The following is a 23426-nucleotide window of genomic DNA, read 5'->3' on the forward strand; positions in this document are numbered from 1 at the left end:
TAGACATTCAGATACTGTTGAAGTCCATAGGTGTTTTTAGCTGAGAATAGCAAGAAGCATAAGACTAGTCCCTAGGATCAACAGTGTACTAGAAACTTTATTTTACTTACAGTGCCATCAGACACTTAATACAGCACAATGACTATGCTCCAAGTCATTTATTGTTCATGTTGGTTTCTTAGAGAGAAATATGAGGACAGTAGCAGAGTGTTCTGTACAAAGTTCCAAACAATGTTTCATACAAGTAGAGAACAAACATTTTTTTATTATGAATACACAGATGGATGAGTAATTGCTTTCAAGAGAAACAGATGTTAATCCCTAGGCCTTTTTTTTTCACTATTTTAAAAATGATTTGACTAAAACCCATCAGCAAAGGGTAAGTCATTCTGAGCAAATTTTTAAAAATATAATAGCAATTATTATTAATTTTTTCAGAGATGCTGAAACCAATCAACAGTTTACCCAAGTCTTGAAAAAGTTAATAGAATGATAAGAGTATATGATGTCTCATGGCTAGAGATTTCCATTATCCCCAAATGGGAGCCAGACTGCCTGCTTACCTTTTTTTATTGAGATATAATTGACTTGTAATATTGTATAAGTTTATGTGTACAATGTTTTGGTTCGATACATTTATATATTGCTCTATGATTACTACAGTAATGCTAGCTAATAACTTTATCATGTTACATATTTATTATTTCTTTTTTGTGTTGAGAACAGTTCAGATTTAGTCTCTGAGCTTCTCTGAAGTTTATAATAGAGTACTGTTGACTATAATTACTATGTTGTGCATTAGAGCTCCAGAACTTCTTTACCTACTAGATGTAAATTGGTTTTGAACTCTGCAGGAAAGTGTCAGTGTTGACAAGATTGAAGCTGATGGCTGCTTAAGGCTGGATCAGTAATGAAAACAACAGCATCAACCACAACAAGTTACTTTTATTGAGTGTCTTCTGTGTATCAGAAACGGTAAAGGCAATGTGGTTGAACTGTTTTATTTAATCTGATGTCAGTTAAGGAAAGGGGATGGAGTTGCCTTTTACTTTGATTTCCCTGTGGGGAAAGAAAGGAATTCTTGAAGTATAAATCTGCCTTTATTTTGGAACTGAATGGAAAGAGCTGGGAAGGAAAATGGGGCTACGGGCACACATTTAGAGGACTGACACAGAGAAAGGTTTTGAAACAATGATGACTGATTTGTATGTAATAGTGAAACTTAGCAAAGAGAATGTCACTATGTTTGTTAGTCCCCAGGTCCCCTGGTTTAGCTTCCTTATTCTCATTAGGATTGAAACAAATATATTAAGAAATGAGTAAGAAAAAAATTGTTAAATTCACATTTTAAAGCGGATTAGCAAAGAAAAATTTATGTTGAGTGAAATGATAAATTTTTTTGAAACGATATTTTTGATGTTAATTTGATTAATTTTTTTCAACAGAATGATACATTTAAAATTACTTTGAACTTCAAATTAGCTGATGTTTTTTTTTAAAATACTACCCTTGAAAATTACTAGGAAAACAGTGTTTTCCTTTCCCTACTGCCAAGCACCCTCTGTGCTCATAGCCTCATGTTGGTATAGCTATTTACTGTGTGAAAATCTAGTATTTAAAATTAATTTACTTTCTATAGTACAAAAAAATAACTATGATGCCCTGAAGTTTTTTTTTTTTTTTACATTACAACATGTATACTGTATTTTTAGTTAAGCCAGCAAACCAATGAGGTATAAAAGTAATACTTTGCTTCCTTTATTCCAAGCTACTAAAAACACTTCTGTTTAAGTAGGAATTTCTCATTTTATTTGGTTTACTAAATATATCCCTCCTAGGAAAGAACTGGCTATTTAAAAATATGTGGGATAGTAATTACTAGGTGATTATATGCAAGGCTACGTTATACATAAATAATGTAGCATTCATAAATTTTCCTACAGTGCCAATCATAAGTAGTATAGCCAAATGCTAGAAATATGATTTATGAATGACTTGTATACTAAAGTTAGGAGATAACTTCAGTTTTGAGTCTCTAAACATATTAAAGCTTATGGAACTCAGAGCAGGGTTGAGGCAAGTCTTAAGGTAGTGAAGACAGGTCTGCTTGACTGAGGTCTGTTCCTAAGAGTATACAGAATGAACTCTTGTTCACCCTTAACGAATACAAGCGTTTCAACATTGTATTACCTCACAGAAGTTATTTACACACTTCCATTAGAACGACTGGTAGTTTCTCAATCTTGCACTATGGACAGTGCAAATGCCACTCTAATATTGGACAACATTAGTGTATCATATGAAATGTCCTTTACCCAGGTCTCAACCCATAATCATAGGACTAACAGGGACTGAAGGAGGATATTTGATCTATACTTTGGCTCTTCGACATGTCTAAGCTCACACCACTATGAAAAACTAAATGTGCATTATTTTTTTCAGAAATAACACATCTATATCACACTATCTTATTTGATCCTCTGATAATCCTGTGACTATGCCAAACTTGTGCTGTTTTTTTCATTTTAGTTCCTTACAATGGCATGTTCTTCCCTCAATTCTCTACAGTCCTGGCCCAGTCTTACCTTTAGTCCTCAGCTGAAGCAGAACCTTCTCAGTGAGGCCTCCAAGGTCTACATCACCTATAATGTTTCCCATTATGCTCTATCTCAAAACTCGGTTGATTTCGTCCACAGAATTTACCGCAATTTGGAATTAACTGATTTGTTTATTTATAGACTACTACCCAATTATTTGGTTGATCCCTATTAAATTGTGATTTTTGGAGGGGGGGGGTCAAGAATAGTCAAATGTCAGCAATTTCTTGCTGTTCCATATATGTTCCCTGAGGGCAGGTCTTTGCCTATCTTGTTCACTGTTATATTCCCTACATTCTGGCTCATATTTAGCACTAGGCAAATATCTGTTGAATGAATGAATGCTAACTTAACCATCAATATTTAATATTATTAAAAGATGATAACTCAGTGAGTTCATGTAGCGTACTTCACAATCAATAGCTCATTTGATTCTCACAAAAACCACATGAATTAGGTATTACTGTACTCATTTTATAGATGATGTTTGAGATGTTAAATAGCTAACATAGCGTAATTTTTCAGGTCCCCCAAAATCATAGTTATTAGGTAAAGAACATTCATTCCTTAAATATTTTTTAAGCTTGTTCTATGGGCCTGACATTGTGCCAGATGCTAGGGATACAAAGATGAATAAAACACAATCCCAATCCTATAGGAGTTTACAGTCTCTTGGGGGAGAAAGACATGAAGATAAATAATTAGCCACCAGGAGACCCATGCTCTGACGGAAGCAGTAGACATTAGTTCAGAGCTGGAGTGCTTAACTCTGACTGCAGAGTCCAAGGAAGAGCGCCTGAAAGGCTGGAACAGTCCAGTTTAGTCCTGAGAGATCAAAAAGTTGTTCATCCTAAAGGTAAAGATTGAAGAGTTTTCCAAGCAGAGGGAATAAATTGTATAAATAAAGACATGAAAGTGAAGGAAATACACAGAATTTGTGGGATGTCTAAGTAATTATGCTTACATACTGGAAGGAGTACAGTATAGTGGTTAAGAACACAGACTGAATCTAGATAGCTTGATTTTGAATTCTGGCTCTATTTATTTGTTGTCTGTATGACCTTGGGCACGTGACTCATCTCTCTGAGTCCCAGCTTTCCTTTCTGCAAACTGGAGATAATAGGTATACCTAATTCATGGGTTTTTTTTTTTGTTTGTTTTGTTTTTGTGAGGATTAAATAACCTAGTACATATTGAGTATCTTGAATACTGCCTGACCCATAGTAAATGTTTACTAATTGTTACGTGTTATTATGACTGAAATGCAGAGTGTGCGTGCGTGAGGAGAAGGGTATAAGACTGGATATGTAAACAGTGGCCAGATCATGAAGGAACAAACATTCCACAAAGAGTATGAACTTGATTGGTTTGGGAATCATTGAAGATTCAATTAGGAAAGTTAATCCTGTTGCAAATCTTTCATTTTGTTGCTAATAAGCAGCCAAATAGACTGAATTTCATCTGAACTCTGGAAGAGTTCCTAATGAGCAGAAAATGGGCCAAACTAACCGCAGGAAGGGGAAGAGGGAGACAGTGGTGATCAGGATAAGCCATAACTGGATAATCAACCTCTTATTAATCAAGAGTTGACAGGATTTGCTGAATGTAGATCTGGCCAATGTAGACATGTTTCTTTCTTCCAAATATTGTGAAACAGAAGTTTCTGTAGTGTGACTAACTTGTAGACTAGAGAACCCACAGCCCAGACAGGTGGCAGGGCTGCTGGCATTTCTAATAGAAGCTTCCATGGTGGTCCTGCTACTCTATGCTTGGATTACGAGTGGGCTGATGAAGTGTATTTTTCCTTCTTATACTGGACACAATCCACAAGTGGAAAACTCAAAACTTTCAATGTTCTTTTATGACAAGCACCTCATTTTTGACAACATTTAAGCCTGTGTTCACCTGACAAACAGCAAAGCCAAAATAGAAAGGCCTTGATTTGTCCTAAATCAAGTTGTTAGTTTTGTTTCCGTTCTGCCTTCCCAATAACCAATTTTATTAGTTGCAGGAATTAACAAAAAAAAAAAAAAAAAAAAAAAGCTGGTAAGTCTTCATTCTGATGACAAATGGATTTATGATCTTTGAAGGGAAAAGTTGTTTTCCTTTTTCATAAATGATTGAGGCACTATGCTTGTACAGAAGTCCAACTCAGTGAAAACAGCATGTAGCTCACAACAGATGTACTAAGTTGACTAGTCTCAAAACACTCATTTGTGCAGAAGGAAATTCACACAGGCAATGGTGAGCTTCTCCAATAGTGTCCTTCAGTTATCATCACCTTGGAGAAACATTGAAACTGCAGAATGAATATGCCAGGAATTCTTTAACTCCTTGGCCACATAAAAAATAAATAGATAAATAAATAAATAAATAACAAGTAAAAAATAAAACAAAGAACATTGTTTAGGAAAATCAGGCAGGCAATTGCATAATGCTAGAAATCCCAGAATAAATATTTTTCTCAGTGGAAAAATCCAGCAATCTTTAAACGTAAGCCAAAAACACCATGGTACCGTGATTTAAAAAAAAAAAAAAAAAAAAAAAAAAAAGACCAAGGGAAAGATGTCCTTATCCTTTGCTGAAAATATTCCAGGGAATTTGCTAGTATGTAGAGACTGTATTACTTTCTCTTAAGTAGTTTTTCTAATTACATAGTAGGTTTTAGAAGCAAATAGCTTAGAATTCACTTTCCAATATAACCAGTTTAGCCATTGCTACGCAATTTCATTGAGTAGACTAGTTCCTTATAAAGCATTATCATTTTACGTTCACAGCAAGTATTGTCCAGGGAGCAGCAACATTTGTAGAGAATATTTCCATATTAATAAATGCCAATAATAGCATGTGTAAACCTTGAGGTTACAAAGGGAATTCCTCCAGTAAAAGTTATTTTGCTTTTATTTTGATAAATACAAAACACTTCAATACTTATGACATTCTGTTATTCTAAGTATGCATGTAAAATTTTTCTAAGTCATTTGTTCAAAAAGCTAAAAAGTGGGAGATGATGATTTATGATTTAATACCCAATTCTTACTAATGGCATTACCAGATACCATTCAACTTCATGGCCCTGAGAGATATTAGACATTATTCTAATTCATTTCAATTTCTTTCATCACAAAATTCAATGAGCTTTTTATATTAGCCATATGTAAAGGGACACATGACTCAGAATCTGTTTTTTTTTTCTTTTTTTTTCTTTTTTTTCAGTGATCCCAATTAGAACTAGAATAACTTAGGAAATGAAGCTAGAATCTCCAACGTCCCTGCTTCACCCCATTTGAAGGCCCAGGCGAATAAAACTGATGATTACGCTTAGGTCATGGGCCTACATCCTTGTTTTGAGGACGCTGTGGGAGATTAGAGTCTGGAATTTTTACTTCTGTAATAGAAGCTGGTTGTCCACCAAATTTCAAAAAAAGAGTTAAACAAAAATTTCTCAACATAAAAATTGGGTTAAGATGCTGAGTAGCCAAAATAGCAAAAGCAAAATTAATAAAACAAATGTCCAACACAATCTCTCAGAATTATTAGGTACAGTTGATGACTTTCTCCTCCATGAAATATTCTTTCTTATATATCTGTGACATTACTTTCTTTTTCTCCTATCATGATTACTCCATCTCAGTCTCCTTCACAGTCTCCTTTTCCCCCTTGACCTGATTTTTAAATGACAGAATTCCTCACAGCTTGATTATGGACCTTCTTTCTATTGTTTACCTGGTATTTGTGTTTTTTCTTCATTTGCTCCCCAAATCCGTTCACTGCCCCATTCTCTATCATGGTATTTGTTCTGGGAATCTGACCTTCATGGGCTGCTCACCCTGTTTCTCTTGTCTTCTGATCACTAGTTGGGGTTGGCCAATGGAATGTACCACTAGGATCCCAAAAGTTGGGAGGAGAGGGAGGTAATATATTTATTTCTCCCGGCTTTGGAATTCTGCCTGTGGCTGGGTTACTTTCATACTTTCAATTATAGTTCCGGTGAGGTGCCCCTTTTCCAACAAGTCCACCTCTCAACTTAACATTATTTCTTTCCTTTAACCTTTCAGGTCTAAGAGTGGTAACCATTTCCTACTGTTAATAGTCTCTAAGTTCCCCAACATCCTTTATTGGCTGCCTTTACCTTGTCTACATTTCTTTAAATAGTCTCTTCAAAATTCCAGTTGAGTATTCCATCTACTTCCTAAGAGGACTCTGATTAGTGCATTTTTATATGTTGATGATGCTCACATTTGTATTTGACTTCCTCTCTGAGCTCTAGTCTAGAATATCTAATTGTTCATTTAACATCTCCACTTGACTGTCATAATCTCGCCCATAAAATTTGGGTGTCTGCTTTTTTAATGAAGGGTACCACAGTGCACTGAGTTAGAAACTTGGATTAGTTAGAAATTTGGAAGTTATCCTTGATCTTTCTTCTTCCCTTACCTCCCATAATCAAATATCAAGGCCTGTTAAAGCTACCTCTTAAATACCACCTAAATCCATCCACTTCTTTCCATTTCCAGTTCACTAGTCTAGTCTGAACCACGAACATATGTAGCCTGGAACACTGCAATATTAGTCTCCTGCATCCAAACTTTCCACCTTCCAATCTATTTTTCATATCGGAGCCAGAGGGAATCCTTTAAAAATGTGACATTGGATACTGTCCCTCCTAAGCTTAAACTTCAGTGGGTTCTTACTGTTTTTAGATAATGTGCAATATCCTTACTATGTCCTTCAGTATCCGTCATGATGTGGCCCATGTATGCCTCAAAAGCATCAAACTCCATCACTTCACACCTTGCTCACTGAACTTTAGCCCCAACTAGTCTCGTTCAGGTTCTTCAAATACACGATGCTCTTCCTAGCTTTGTCTATGCTGTGCCTCTGTCCACCACCATTATCATTCTTAATTTACTAACTTTTACTTATCACTCAGTATCATCTCTCTCCCTCCTTCCTCATATGAAACCACTTTACATAATTGTAAATTACGTAAAGTATAATTGACATAAAGTAAATTAGCATAAATAATGCACCTGTGAAATCATTATCACAATCACGATAACATATTCACCACCCCCAAAAGTGTTCCCCTGTCCCTTTGTAAGCCATCCTACCACACCTCCCCACTTCAACTCCCATCTCTAGGCAACCACTAATTTGCTTTCTGTCACTACAGATTAGTTTACAATTTCTAGAATTTTATATAAGTACAATCATACAGTATATGCCCATTTTTGTCTTTTTTTTTTAAACTCAGCATATCTATGTTGAGATTGATTCATGTGGTAGCATGTATCAGTAGCTCATTGTTTTTATTGCAGACTAGTATTTCATTGTATTCTCTTGTTTAGTCATTTATCTTTTGGTGGATTTGGGTTGCTTCCATTTTGAGGCTATTACAAAGAAAGCTGTTATGAATATTCATGTGCAAGTTTTTGTGTGGACATACGTTTTCATTTCTTTTGACTAGGAGTGGATTGGTTGAGTCATACGATAGTTATATATTTAATGTTTTAAGATAGTGTCAATGTATAGGACAATTGACATCTTCATAGTACTGAGTTTTCTGATCCATTAACATAGTATATACACCACTTATTTCGGTCTTCTTTAATTTCTGTCAGCAATGTTTTATAGTTTTCAGCATACAGGTTTGCACATTTTGGGGGTGGAAGGGAAGTCAGATTATCCCAATTTGACACTATCGTAAGTACTGCTTTTTAAATGAGAATTTCTGATTGTTCAATTGTTCATTGTTAGTATTTAGAAACACAATTTATTTTTTTATATTAGTCTTGCATACTGTAATGTTGCTAAATTTAATTAGGTTTTTTTTTTGTAGATTCTGAAGAATTTTCTACATAGATAATCATATTGTCTGTGAATAAAGACAGTTTTATTTCTTCCATGCCAATCTGGGTGGCTCTTATTTCTTTTTATTACACGAACTAGAACCTTACTACATTGACTAGAACTTCAAGTACAGTGCTGAATGTGTCTTGTAAATATGAGAGGGTAACAAATATATCTGTAGGCATATGAGTCCTCAGAAGGTTTGCCTCACAATACCTACACTGAAAATACTTTTTGGAGAGAGAACTCAAATAATAATAGAAACATAGGAGATCCTACAAGAGATACTGAAAGTAATAGTGAACAAATAGCTTAATTAAGTTTACTACTCTCTTAAAAATAAAAAGAGAAAGTGAATGCATAAAAACTAAGTCAAATCAAAACCACAATGAAATACCATCTCACACCTGTTAGAATGACTACTATTGAGACAGGTAATAGTAAGTGTTGGAGAGGTTGTGGAGACAAAGGAACCCTATATACTGCTGGTGGGAATGTACATTGGTACAGCCACTATGGAAAATCGTATGGAGGTTCCTCAAAATAATTGAGAATAGAATTACCATATGACCCAGCAATTCTTCTTCTGGGTGTCTACCTAAAAAATCGGAAAACATTTATCTGTAAAGATACATGTACCCCTATGTTCACTGCAGCATTATACACGGTGACCAAGACATGGAAACAACAAGTGTCCTTTGATAGATATTAGATAAAGAAGATGTGGCACATATATACAATGGAATTTTACTCAGCCATAAGAAAAGATGAAATACTGCCATTTGTGACAACGTGGATGGATCTTAAGATTATCATGCTAAGCGAAATGTCAGACAGAAAAAGTTGAGAACCATATGATTTCACTCATATGTGGGATATAAAACTGAAAGCAACAAATGAGCAAGACAAACAAACAAGCAAAAACTCATAGACGCAGACAAGTTTAGTGGTTACCAGAGGGTAAGCGGGGAGGGAGGGAGGGTAAAGAGAGTCAAATATATGTGATGGAAGGAAATTTGACTTTGGGTGGTGAAGACACTGTGCAATTCATAGAAGACGTATTATAGAATTATACGCTTGAAACCTATATAATTTTATTAACCAATTTCACCTCAGTAAATCTAATAATAAGAAAAGACTATAAAGGATTTCTGTACTTTTGCAAAAAAAGGGAAAAAAAATCAAGGCAATATCAAAAAATGATGAAGGTGAAGAGTAGTTTATAGAATCAAAAGGACATGAGATGGTATCTCACTGTGGTTTTTATTTTCATTTCTCTAATGATTAGTGAGGTTGAGCATTTTTTCATATGTCTGTTGGCCATCTGTATGTCCTCTTTAGAAAAATATCTCTTCATGTCCTCTGCCCATGGAGAGGGAGGTTATACCCCTCACTTTGTGAGGGGTATAAATGTCTAACTATTACACTGCTTTGTACACCTGAAACTGAAAAAAAAAAGAAAAAAAAAAAAAAGACATGAGAGCACACATAAGTACTTGTTTCATTAGAGGAAAGATACTGATAGTGATATATTAAATAAATCAATAGAGTTACATACAGATAGCTTGCTGACACCTGGCATAGACCACTGTTCCAGACCATGTACATATGAGAACTTAAATGCAACTGGCTGGATGTCTTCTCTTTGCCTTTCTAGGTCTAATCTCTGCCCTCTTGATCCTGACCCAGCAGGCTCCTTTACCCTCTAGCTACTGGTCACTGACATACCAAGAGGAAGTGGATGGAAAGGAACCCAGTCTTGGTACAGGCTTTAGAGGAGTGCATTGGCAGGTAATATAATTTTAAAATAATAATACAATTTTTTTTCCATCATTATACACTGGTAATTCTCAACAATGTCAATGATAAAATAGTCCTCCCCATCAGGGCAGACTGGTCCTGTTATCACCCTTATTTGGTTGAGTTTGGCTAATGAGACATACTGGCAGGGGATTGGAAAACAGGAGAAAGACATTGGAATTTTTATTCTGCTGGCTCTCTATTTGCTGGGTTGCTGTGGATTGGCTGAATCCTTTTAATGAAAGTCTCAACTCCTACTAAATAACTCCCTCATATAGCAATAAGTACTTTCTCTGTAATTTGATAATTGTCCCTTTCCCTTTGCGTCTCAGGCCCAGGGCTTGTAATGTTTCCCCATTGTTGCAAGTCTTTGCATCTTTCAGCATCTCTTCTTGGTTTCTCTTAGCCTCGCACACATCTTTGTAAGGTTACTGAACCCTCCTCAATTGCCCCATTTGAGTGTGTCATTTATTTTTAGTTAGACTCTGATACAGTAACTAAATTACTGCCAAGACTTAAATGTTCCAAAGGTGGCTTAAGACATTTGATAAGCTCAAAACATAGCCAAGATGTGTAGCACCTAATATTTTGCTTCTTTATGATTCTTATTTATAAGCTCTTATATGTGTAAAAATTATTAAAAATATGGGTTATTAGATATAAAATAGCCAAGATAATATACTCATTGACACTTCCTAGAAATCATAAACACAATTCCAAAATAGCTATTAAAGGAATGATTGGCTTCATTTGAGCCAATGTAAAAGTTAAGAAAGATAGCCAAAATATCTATAGTCTAGCAAGGAGACACTTATGCATAAAGAATAAAAAGCAAGGAGATATTCAGTCTACTTACAGGAAGTCCCTGTTTTCCTGGTAGGCCACCTTTTCCAGGGTTTCCTGAAATGCCATCTGCTCCATTGTATCCTTGCATGCCTTTTGGCCCGGGTGGGCCTGGAGGTCCCTTGGTAATTAAAAATTACTTGGATTATAGAGAGCTGCTGTACCAGTTGATTAAATGACAAATACCTGTATATTTATGGGGAGGAATGTTTACATTTTTAATACTCATCTGAGGATAAATTTTCCTGTTTCCTGGGTTCTTTAATGGTTTACTATTTGGATTCAACAGATCAGACAGGTGACTGTCTTAAAAGTTCCCTAAACAAAAATGTCAAGCTAATCAGCAATTTACTGTATGACCGTTTCAGCTTCAGTGTAATTCTCTGGTATTTCTCATTGTGCCCATTCTTTATCCAGCTGTAGAGAAAAGATCAGCTATGTGCACCTGCCAGATTAGGATACAGGCTGTCATTCACCATTTACAAAACCTCATATCACATTATTTTTCCAAAGAAACAAAATCATGGCTCTTTTTGTTGCCACTTTGAATTAGATAATTACATGACTGAGTAAAGGTCTAAACATTTTGTTTCTATCTTGGGCAACTAGATTTTATCTGTAGGAATTTCATATGAATGTATTATAATTTATGTTCCTTTCCTGTACTTTCTGTGAACCAACACAGGCCTCCCAAAGCAGGCATCAGCCCTTGGCTAGTGGAGAGGAGCAGGAAGGTTTTGCTAATAAGCCAGTCGATACCTATTTGCCTGGCCAGAGGAGGAAACTGATGGCTAAGGTAAAATTATTTTTGTTCTATGATGAACAGGTTACAAAATTTTTTTGGTAAGACTTTCCATTCTATTTACCAGGAACATGAAACATTGAATCTTTCAATTAAAATCCAGCTCATGTTTTTTTATTCATGCCTGGAGATCTCTGACCTTTGTCACCAATCATTTAGTCATGATTCCAAGGTCCCTGTTTTTCAGTGGTTCACCCTCAGAGAGAGTAGCATGAGTCCTCAAACAGGGCTCCATGACACTGGAAAATATCATCCTTCAATTGCAGAGACTTACATTTAAATACTAAGCTTGGTTTTGAGCTAATGGTCATATTTTGTTCCCTCTGTGTTCCAGCATGGGCTTAAATTTTTTTTGAGGACAATCTGATTTATCCAACACTTGTCATAACTGGCCCCAATCTTTTCTGCTTGCTAAAAGTTGCCAATTGGATTAAGAAAAGCAAGAAAGATGAAAAGGGCTTTTTACTTACAGGAATCCCAGGTTTCCCAGAAGGACCAGCAGCTCCGTTTTTCCCGTTAGGACCCTAAAAAGGTAAAGCAGAGTTGTCAATTGATTGTAATAAACTTAATTAAATTGAAGGCATAGAAAAGAACCCTGAGACCTGGATGCTACAGCAAGTACTCCTATTATGTGTAGCTCATTGAGATCGACATTTAACTTTCCTGAGAGTCATTTTCTTCAAATGAAACAGAGAGAATTTGATCAGATAATCTATGAATTTCCAGTGAGCTCCAAATTCTATTATTTAAGAATTTAAATCAGAGTTCTAAGAGGAAGCTGAATAGATTATTTATAATGTCCCCTCTTTCAGGCAGGACTGAAAATGGCTAAGTGCTTACTTAATTAATTCAGCACACATTTATTGAGTAGTATGTAGCAGGGAGTTTGTTATGTGCTGGGAATGCAAAGTCAAAGTTCTTGATCACGAGGCACTTACAGTGTAGTGACAGACATGACCCAACAAACTTAAAATGTGCTATCTGGATGCATAGAGAAGAACAGTTCCCAGGGAACTGTTTGTTTTTCCATGTGTGAGATGTTTTAAATCATAATTGATTCAGCAGTCACTGCTCTGCCAGGATAGTTAGGAACTTTACCCTTGCATATCATGCCATTATTCTGATGATATCCTAAAATTATTTTAAAAAGGAAAATGTGGAAAAAGGTAACCTAGTTAGGAAAAAAAAAAAAAAGAAGAAGAAGAAGAAGCATATTGTCATTACCAGACACATTTCTCAGAAGTCATCAAAAGTTCTCACAAACAGGATAAATTCCACCAAAATGGGATGCTAAGCTATTCAAATCTGAAGATAAATTCTGCCAAAGATTCAATTTGACAACAACAAAATAATTTCATAGGATATCACATCTTCTGAAAATAAGCTTAAACATTTTAAGAGGAAATAGTACATCTACTATAGTCACAGAGAAAAAGGGCTTTTTATATAAGAGGTAAAAATCCAACTTTGTTAGAATTTGATAATGGGGAGATATATGGGTCAAGGGTTCTATTTCCAACTTTGAAAACTATTTTACTTGTCTTAAAAAGTCGCTAATGTAGTCTTTCTAAAGGTAAAGAAACCAGATAATGGGATAGTGTAGTTACAATTAGTTTAATTGACGTATATAAAATTTCTGGAACATATGATCCCTATAATATTATATACCTTTCAAAAGAAGTAAAATAAGTAAAGACTTTTAAATATTGAAAAAAATTCTGATTTCAGGTATCTTAAATAGTACTAATTAAATTGTATATGAGTCATGATAATATTCAACTGTGCTAACAGTGTGGTCTTTTCTTCATAGTATTTTTTTAATGCAAAGTAGTAATATCTGTTCTAGATTCCTGATTTTCAAAATAGACTTTTCCTTAGCTTATGAATTTCAAAACAGTCCTCTGAAAATCATAGTGAGTAATAGTTTAAGAATATAATACTTTGAGAAGATTATATTTTTTAAATATAAAAGCTTTTAAATATTAAAAGTCTATCTTTGATTATCAAAATCCAAACTTATAAAGGATTCAATTCATTGAATCTATGCCATAAAGAACAGATTTAGAAGAATTATATTAATGTAAGAGAAAAATTGTCCTACCTAAGAGGCTATAAAGATCTTCAACTTGGAGAAAGGTAAGAAGAAAAGCAGTAGAGAAGCATGACTGTTTAATATTGCCAGGTTATCTTTGACAAGAACCCTTTACTCTACCCTGCCATCAAGACTTGGGGTGGGTAGAAACAATAATACTCTCAGACGAGCTTGGGGATTTGGGCACAGAGGTGACGGCTAGAGAGACTAATGTCCCTATTGAGAAGTACACATAAGCTGCACTGAATGTCAGCAACAGAGTAGAAATTTCTGTGTGAGAGGTCTAGGTCAATGAGCTTCAGAAAGTCTGAGTCCTGCAAGCACTCGGCGTGGTGTGGGGAGCAGCAGAATTATTTCCATGTGGCCAAGAACAGAAGCATATAGCCCTAAGAAGCCTAAGGAGACTTTATACCTGAGATGAGAAGGTAGCTGTACATGCCAATGTGGATCAAAGAACTTCTGTCAGGAGGGTCAAAGTAGATGCCAAGGTAAATGGGGGGGGGGGATGATGGCAACTGGGGGCCAAAAAGATGCTGTGAATTTCAGTGGATGCTAGTATGAATACATGATGACTGAAGACCAATCTCACTTCCCAATCCCCTTCCCTACCATTGCCACCCAGAATGTAACTGCAAACTTGACAAGAGAGGGAATGGGGAAAACTCTAAATCAAACACAAGATATTCGAGTGGATGGAGTCAAAGGCTCTTAACTGACAATTTCCACCAATTAGGTTTCTACCACCAGGGAGGATGGGCATTCAGGACAGATGTAGTGTTCCATTATAAAGAACATAAGCAAAGTTATACTTTGAGTATACCTAAATTTATGGTTTAAGGTTCAGATATGCTACATATGTATGTGAATGTTTTAATCCAAACATTCAAATAACAAAATAAAAATAGATTCATAAATCATCACAGTTAATTACATTTGTTGGGGATTATTTCAGAAAAGTTAAATATTGTGCACTAAAATCTACATTTATGGGTCTATCATCATGACAAGTGGAATGTTATTCAGACTTGAGTGGAAAACAGTAAGTGGCTCCCAATAGAATAAGACTAAAGGAAAAGTGTGACTATGACAATTATTTTTAAAGTGTATTTTGCTAGTTGTAGGAGAACAATTGTGACAAAAACTATCCGTTGAACACGCAAAGTGTTTAACAAATAACAAAACTATAGTCTCTGCTGTTTTTTATGTTCAATTCAGGAACAATTTTCTTATAATTATTGCCACCTTAACTAAAAGGAAGTAAGCCATCTAGAAAAAAACAGTCTTAAAATGGAGGATTTAAATACATAAAGATCAACAAAGTGTAGAACATTGGTACTTTTTTGAATTTGTGCATTTCAAAAAAGTTTCAATGTTATAACTAAATTAATAGCCAAACATTGCTAAACATTAATCCTACATAGAGGTGGTCTATTTAGTTAGAAATTACAGACTGGGCCAAAGACAAAGAAAATATGTTGTCATATAAGGTGTTAGCAGATGATTGAGTTGGTATCATAAAAAGGAAAAAAAAAGTCACTGCAACCAATCCCCAGAATTCAAATATAATAAAACTACAAGTATTCTACTTTCAAACTTAACTTACTCATATTATTTTATTTAAATATAAGTACCTCATAAATCAACAGACTTTTCTGTTCTTGTAATAGGAAAGGCAAATGAATTTTATATATAGTCTTCAGAGTGTATGAAAAATGGTGCTTTCTCTTTTTTTCTGGCTAGCTTTGGAAAAAAGAATGGTCCATTTGAAATCAGATCCATTTAAAACAGCTTTCTGTTCATTGGGATTGTACCAGCTCATAGACTACTGGAGAAGGTAGTCTGATTCTTTGGTTAATGAACATTTTTAAATTTGCCACTACAGTCCAAACCCTTGTTTTTTTTTATTTAAATGAAGCTGAAGGATGGTTATTTCAATATTTTACTAGTTCTAACTTCGTTAGAGAGGATAGCGTTAAAATGCAAACATAGATTTAGAGAGTTAGGCAGAATTATACCCGCTCTCTCTCTCTCTTTTTAAACCAAGAAATGTCAATTTCCTAAAATCTGGAATTTTGTTTTAGGAAGAAAATAAAATTTTGGCTTGAGTCTAAGTCTTTGAAAGCCATTATAAGACAGTTCACTACATCTATGTTACATAAGTTTAAAAAAATGTAGTGGTTCTGCATTTGGTTTTGACTTGCTCTAACTTTTTCTTTATAGTTGCCCACATTCTCACGTCTGAGGGCCCAATGGATGAATTAGTTGGTTAAGTAAAATTAATCAGGTTTCAAAGTAATAAGGCTTTTATATAATAATGAGAGTCAGGAAATTAAGTTTCTAGTGTTGGTTCTATTGCTAACTAGTTCTGTGATCTTAGGAAACTCATAATCTCTCTGGGCCTTAAATTTCTTCATCTGAAAAATGATCAGCTGTCCACATGATTTTAAAGGGCCATTTCCAAATCTAAAAAACATTTAAAGCTTTGCAAAAACAAGATGACAGCAATTGGACAGGATCCACCTGGCCAATGAAGGTGTCCCTAAGTGAGTCAATGATTATCCTTGTAGCAATTATTACTATTTTAAATTCTAAGAGGCTTTTTAACATAACCTTGGACAGTATACAAGCATTGCCTAAAGTAGGAAAAGAACTAGTCCCCCTGGATTAGACAGAGTTTAAACCATGGCTCCTCAGCACCTTTCACTTCTGAAAACCAGGAAAAACTGACAATGTAGGCTGGAGATTCAGTTGTCTAGTAAGAATATTTGATTTTCATTGACATAATTTTAACTAATAAACATCAAAACATTTCTTCTTCCTGAGGTATGTCAAAAAGGAAAGAGAAAACATTGAGAATATGAAAGTACTAATTGTAAAAGATTAGAAATTTTAGAGTCAAATGTTGGGAAAACATTTGCATCTTTGGGCACAAACTGCAAATATAAGTAACATACATGAAAGCAGTAGCAGTGTTGTAGGTTCATAGCTTTTTCCTCTACTTTTCTTAACATGGATATTTAAAATTCTAAAGTGAATGAGACAACTGCCTTTTTTCTCTGTATTTTTTTCTTATTAAGACTTGCATTCAATGGGATACTTTTATTTATTATTTTTAAGTTCTTATTTATTAAAGAACCTGACAGGGAGTTACTAGATAGATGCCAAGACTACTCATAATGGCTTCCAGGTGAGTTAACATCTACGTAATATCAGATTCAGCCCAATTTATTACCTATTCCCACAAATGGAAAACACAATTATGGGTGAAGAATGCTTAACAAATTAGGAGAAACATGGTCTCAAACTCATCACTTTTTATCTATTCTCACCTAATTTATTATTAAAATACAGTATATTTTCTTACAAATTTAAAATCAGGATGCCATGAAAAGCAGGGAAACAAGGAACTGATGGTACAAATTACAAAGCCAGTTGTTACATAAAGTTGAGACAACATCTATCAATATACAGGGAAAGAGATGATTAAATTCAATCAGCCAACAGATTTTTAGTTTGTTTCATAACAAATAATTGATTTCTTACGGAAAAAAAATATTTTAAACCAATCATGAGATTGTGTCACACAAGCTATTTCTGCCCATACCTTATTACAGCAACTAAATAAGTGTGATTGATGTGTTTTCACTCTTCAATGCTGATTCTAAGGCTTATTGGTATTTCTACTTGAAACCCCAAGGAGACAATTAGTTTGGGACTAGTCCCAATTAGTTTGGGACTAGTTAGGCAGTTTTCACAAAGTCAGAGTAGGCTGCGGGTAAAGGGGAATTTGGGTGGCAGTCAAATCACATAAAATAATCAATAATCATGTTTCAACACAATCACTGACAGATACCGTGTTTAGAAGCCTATGGTGATCCTTGCTCTGAAAGGATGAATGATCATTTAAATTGCAACGAAGAGCAACTCCTCGTGCCACTGCTTTCTCAAGACAATACATTTCAGATTGCCTTAAACTATTTCAACTTACTTCAGATCCTCTCTCTCCTTTTAGTCCTTGTTCGCCCTGGTCACCTGGCTCGCCCTATAGTGGGAACAAAAACAGAAATCACATATGAAGCAGAGACCAAATACAATATATTAATATTATTTTTTGAAAAATGCTAGAATTACAAAGAATGCTTTTAAAACATACTGGGGGCCCTTGTTGTCCACTGGCGCCTCTTGGCCCTGGTGTACCCACATGACCCTAGGAATAGAACAGATTATATTGTTAAAGTAATTAGAGACATCTGACTTAGAAAAGAGGGTAGTATCATTTAAAATGGTAGAAAAGTTGTTTTAAAATTCAATTTAAAAATGATAGAGATTATGACAATAATATAGAACATAATAGCCACTGGATATTATGGTGATTAAGAAAGAGTGCAGAGTTTTGTTTTGTTTTGTTTTTCCATGTAGATTTATGGAATGAATTGAACGGTGGCCTGCCAGAAGATATCTACTATTTTTCCCTGAAAATAAGACCTTGCCGGACAATCATCTCTAATGTGTCTTTTGGAGCAAGAACCCAGTCTTATATTAATTTTTGCTCCAAAGGATGCATTAGAGCTGATTGTCTGGCTAGGTCTTATTTTTGGGGAAACACGGTATGGCCTAATCCCCAGAATTTGTTAATGTGATCTTATTTCGTAAAAGGGTCTTTGCAGATATCATTAAGGATCTTAAAAGGAGATTAACCTGGATTATCCATGTGGGCCTAAATCCACTGACAAGTCTTTATAAGAGACACAGAGACAGATAGGCACAAACAATGAAAGATAGGACCATGTGAAAACAGACAAAGAGACTGGAGTGATACAGCCACAGAAAACATTGTCAGCTACCAGAAACTGGGAAAAGTAAGGAAGGATTCTATTCTAGAGCCTAGGGAGGGAGCAGGGCCCTGCTGACATCTTGATTTCCGATTACTGGTCCCTAGAACTGTGAGAAAACAAATTTATGTTGTTTTAAGCCACTCAGTTTGTGGTAAGTTGTTATGGCAGGCTCAGGAAACCAATATAGTAAGTAACCAAAGTGTGGACAGAAAAGGGGCCACATGTTAAACCTGACAAGCTCAGGAGACTGAAAATAACCACATAGGATGACGTGAACATAAAAATTCCTAACTAAGGTGGGCCATGGCAGGAAGTCACATCTTTAGTCTGTAGCTTCCTGGACAAAAGTCAATCTTTACCCTAAGTGAGCCTGTCTACTTTCTTTTTGCACCTAGGTTAACATGGAATGTCAGTAATCCCCCCCATCCCCCACCAGAGCAGGAAACTACAGAATCCCTCATTATTATTCTTGTCCCGATTACCATCTCTATGTGCTATAAAAAGTGAACTGTTAACTATCCTATACTCACCTATGTAAAAGGAGTATCTGTCTCTCCAATTTACTTTTATCCAATCCCAGAGATTTCCCCACTTTGATTTCTACCACCCCCTTAATCTTCCACCAATGAATTTCATGTAACCCTCCACCTTTGATTCTATGTATGAAATAAACTGCAAACCACCATTTTGTGGAGCATTTTCTCAATCCGTTGAGATTTTGCTTCCTGGCATTTGTTGTCAGTTTGGCTCAAATAAGCTCTTATAAGCTTTCTCCTAGGTTGGATGTTTTTTTGTCTACAAAAGGAATAAAGAGTTTGAGAACAAATTTCTTTTTTCAACCTATGGTCTCCATTTTTACAAACTAAGTTCATAGATGTTTGGATAGATTTACTGGGTGGAAGACTTGGAGTTGTTACTGTATATAATGCCAAGACATATCAAGTGACTCTAACATTCAGCAATCTGTCATCATCCTAGCTCTCCTAAGAAGGAATGCTGACCTACCACATTTCCCTTTTCAAGTGTGTAAACAGAAACTAACAACAACCCAGGGCCGTCTCAGGTGAGAGTTACGCATGAAGAATTCTGCATGTAACCTCTTTTATCCCCTTCCCTATTGTTCTCTTCACTTCAGATTCCTTTATTCATACTCTCTGTTTATTAGAGAAAGAATGTCATAGGGAAGACAGTTATCAGGACCATCTATGTTTCTGGGCTAGGGAAAAAGGGATTGCATACATAGACTAACAATATTTATTCTTACAGAAAGATCAAGTGAAGCCTTCTTGTTTGCATTCTGTGAGGCAAATGTTTATGGTTTTAAGACTCAACTTCCTGATAAAGGAAATGAATGCTGTTTAAGGGAGTAAACAGTGGCAAGAGAGAAAGTCTAGTTTGGAAAGCTTTCTATAGCACATGGCCATAATTAAAGAGAAAACCATAACCACACATGACCCTTACCAGCAAAACATGAGCAGAGTCAGCAAATAACAGAATCAAGTCAATCAAGAGGGAGCTTGGTATAAATAAATATGACTATTATAGGTCACTTATTAAACAGGACTCAGGACAGAAGTGATTGGTAAAAGCTGGAGTTACAAAGTGAAGTGAGAGTGAGCATATGAGCAAAGTACAAAACTCAAAACTAAGATGGCCAATTTATGGCTTTGCCACCACGCTTGTCTCTAGTTTTACAGAGACCTTTTTAGAATGATCATAGAATAGCCAACTGTGCTTTTGGATTTGTAAAATCTAGATACAAATCTCACTAAAAACAAACTTGCTTTCTAGGAGTTTCACTATAATTCTTCTGATCCTTTCGATTCCAATAAATACTGATAAAGACCATTTTTTTTTTCATCTGTAGTGCTAAAAATTAAATATGTTGTAGCAAATATTATAAAGTTATGCAGGCAAGGTTATGGAAAGTGATTCATTTTGCCTGATGATATCAGTGGTGGGATCAGTTGGACGGCTGAGGAGAGCTTGCACAGGACTTCATAAGGAAAGAGATAATAAGCTGAATCTTGAAGGATGAGTGTTCCAGGCAGTAAAGTGAAAGGCAGACATTCTGTCAGAGGGAATAGCATGGGGGAATAAATGGAAATTCATTTGACAGAACATGTTAAGTGGAGAATGGATTTAAGAGGGCTATGACTGTGGATAGGGAGTCTAGTTAGAAAACTATTAAAACAATTCACACAAAAATGATCAAAGCCTAACCTAAAGTATAGCTAAGTGGCTAGATTCCAGAGATATTTAAAAGATCAAAAGAAGTGGCCGATCGAATTTAAAAGATGATAAGATAGAGGAGAGAAAGAGAAAAGGGAGAGGAGAGAGAAGAGAAAGGAGAGAGGGAGAATTCGTTTACTTGTTTGGCTATTTTTTTTTTAGATTTTTATTGGGGGAGGGGAACAGGACTTTATTGGTGAACAGTGTGTACTTCCAGGACTTTTTTTCCAAGTCAAGTTGTTGTCCTTTCAATCTTAGTTGTGGAGGGTGCCATTCAGCTTCAAGTTGTTGTCCTTTCAGTCTTAGTTGTGGAGGGCGCAGCTCAGCTCCAGGTCCAGTTGCCATTGCTAGTTGCAGGGGGCACAGCCCACCATCCCTGGCAGGAGTTGAACCGGCAACCTTGTGGTTGAGAGGATGCGCTCCAACCAACTGAGCCATTCGGGAGCTCAGCGGCAGCTCAGCTCAAGGTGCCGTGTTCAATCTTAGTTGCAGGGGGCAGAGCCCACAATCCCTTGCAGGACTCGAGGAATCAATCTGGCAACCTTGTAGTCGAGAGCCCACTGGCCCATGGGGGAATCGAACCGGCAGCCTTCGGAGTTAGGAGCACAGAGCTCTAACCTCCTGAGCCACCAGGCCGGCCCCACGTTTGGCTATCTTGATGCCTGGTGGTATTCACTGTCTTGAGGACATTAAAAGAAGAGAATCAGATTTGGCGAGGATGGTGATACTATGGTTTGGGGCATACCTGTGATGATGTCCAATAGCTATTTGGATGTATGTGTCTAATGCGAAGGAGTGAAGGCCAAGTGAAGATTTAGTTATAGTTATTTTATTGTCTGCAAAAAAATTCTATGGCCTTGCCCAAACCAAAGTGAAAAGGAGTTTGAGGGAGAATATAATTTATTCAACGTATTTCTAGGGCTTTGTCTCACACATGTTTAGCCTGACTTAATCTTGGGTGTCTGCGTGTTTCTGCTCATTCCTTTAAAAAGTAAATGTTGGCAGTATAATATGCTTATTCCCGCCATGTCCTCTGACTCTCTCAAGCCTCAAATGAATTTATCTTGACCTACATGATGCATAGTTTCCTGGATGACAGCTTTAATTTACTGTATTTGTTTATCTACTGATGAAATGTTCTTATTCTGTATGTCTTCAATATGTGACGTGTATGGAGGCACGGACTGTGTCTGGGGTATCCAGTGGCACCCAGCTTTATTCCTGGCCTGTGGCAGACACTCTTATATATGCTGAATGGCCAGAGATTTTATTATATGTAACACATAAAATGTACCACGTATAATGATGCTTAGTAAGTAATTATTGGAGATAATGAGTAAGACACTTGACTATGATAATTTTCAGTTTCTTCAAGAGGGAAAAAGAACAAGGAATGGTGAGAAGGATTAAAAAAAAAATTTCCAATTGTTCACAGACAAGTGGAAGCAAAATTTACAGTATCCACTCCATTTCTCCCCCCCAGCACGGTAATTATGAGTTCACCAGAATTTTAAGAATATATGTGAATGGAAAATTGCTTTTAAAAAGGTTGGCAATTACTCAGCTATAAAAAGGAATGAAGTACTGATACTTTCTACAACATGGATAAAATTTCAAAACGTTATGTTAAGTGAAAGAAGCCAGACACAAAATGTCTATATTATATAATTCCATTTACATGAAATATCCGGAATAGATAAATCAGTAGAGACAGAAAGCAGAGTAGTGGTTGTCAGAGGCTGGGAGAAATAGAGAGTGACTGCTTAATGAATATGGGGCTCCCTTTTTGGGGTGATGAAAATGTTCTGGAACTAGGTAGTGTGTGATGGCTGTACAATATTGTAAATGTACTACATATCTTGGAATTGTACACTTTAAAATGATTAAAGTGGTAAATTTGTATTATGTGTATTTTAGCACAATAAAGAGAAGCTTGGTGACAATGCTAACCAAGAGTTTACTAGAATGAAATGATAGTATATACAGCATCCATAGAGAAAAGCAAGCATTTAAAAATATAACCTGAGGTTACAACAGAGTAATCCAACTCTAAATAAAGCATAATTTCCCTATGTGAATTAAATTTGTGCTTGGGAAAGCCTGGCAGGAAACAAGTGAGGATATTCTTGACTTTGATATTTCTAAGCAGTAACATTAGTGTGATTATCTGGCACATGATGGGTGTTTGGAATAGAACCATCGACAAATGGTAAAATGACCCCTAAAGCCTAAGGACACAGGATAGAGTAAGACAGAAAGATGTATGACTATCCAGAATAATGGGGAAGGGTCTTTCTTCTGCTAGCCAGGTGAAGAGACTTTTCTTCTTTCAATAGAATAGTTAACCTTTTGCAGTAAATATGCTGATTTAG

The 23426-nt window shown here is 35.8% G+C and overlaps 1 protein-coding gene and 1 long non-coding RNA gene across 8 annotated transcripts in view; one reads left to right on the forward strand and one right to left on the reverse strand.

Annotated features, from left to right (window-relative positions):
• COL24A1 (collagen type XXIV alpha 1 chain) overlaps positions 1–23426 on the reverse strand; it is a 308258-nt gene that overhangs the window by 48763 nt on the left and 236069 nt on the right. For all 7 annotated transcript variants that reach the window (XM_074335081.1, XM_074335082.1, XM_019751779.2 and 4 more), the window contains 4 exons: positions 18141–18194; positions 17976–18029; positions 12366–12419; positions 11107–11214 (listed from right to left, as the gene is read on the reverse strand). In XM_074335081.1, the coding sequence (XP_074191182.1) occupies positions 11107–11214; positions 12366–12419; positions 17976–18029; positions 18141–18194 (270 nt within the window). The remainder of the gene's footprint in view (positions 1–11106; positions 11215–12365; positions 12420–17975; positions 18030–18140; positions 18195–23426) is intronic.
• Positions 353–19869, forward strand: LOC141572126 (uncharacterized). Its single transcript, XR_012497293.1, has 5 exons — positions 353–379; positions 10108–10241; positions 11779–11889; positions 12368–12427; positions 19801–19869. It is a non-coding gene; the product is annotated as an uncharacterized LOC141572126 (long non-coding RNA).

The sequence above is a fragment of the Rhinolophus sinicus genome, linkage group LG06, assembly GCF_036562045.2.
Source record: "Rhinolophus sinicus isolate RSC01 linkage group LG06, ASM3656204v1, whole genome shotgun sequence".
In the NCBI taxonomy this organism is placed as follows: Eukaryota; Metazoa; Chordata; class Mammalia; order Chiroptera; family Rhinolophidae; genus Rhinolophus; species Rhinolophus sinicus.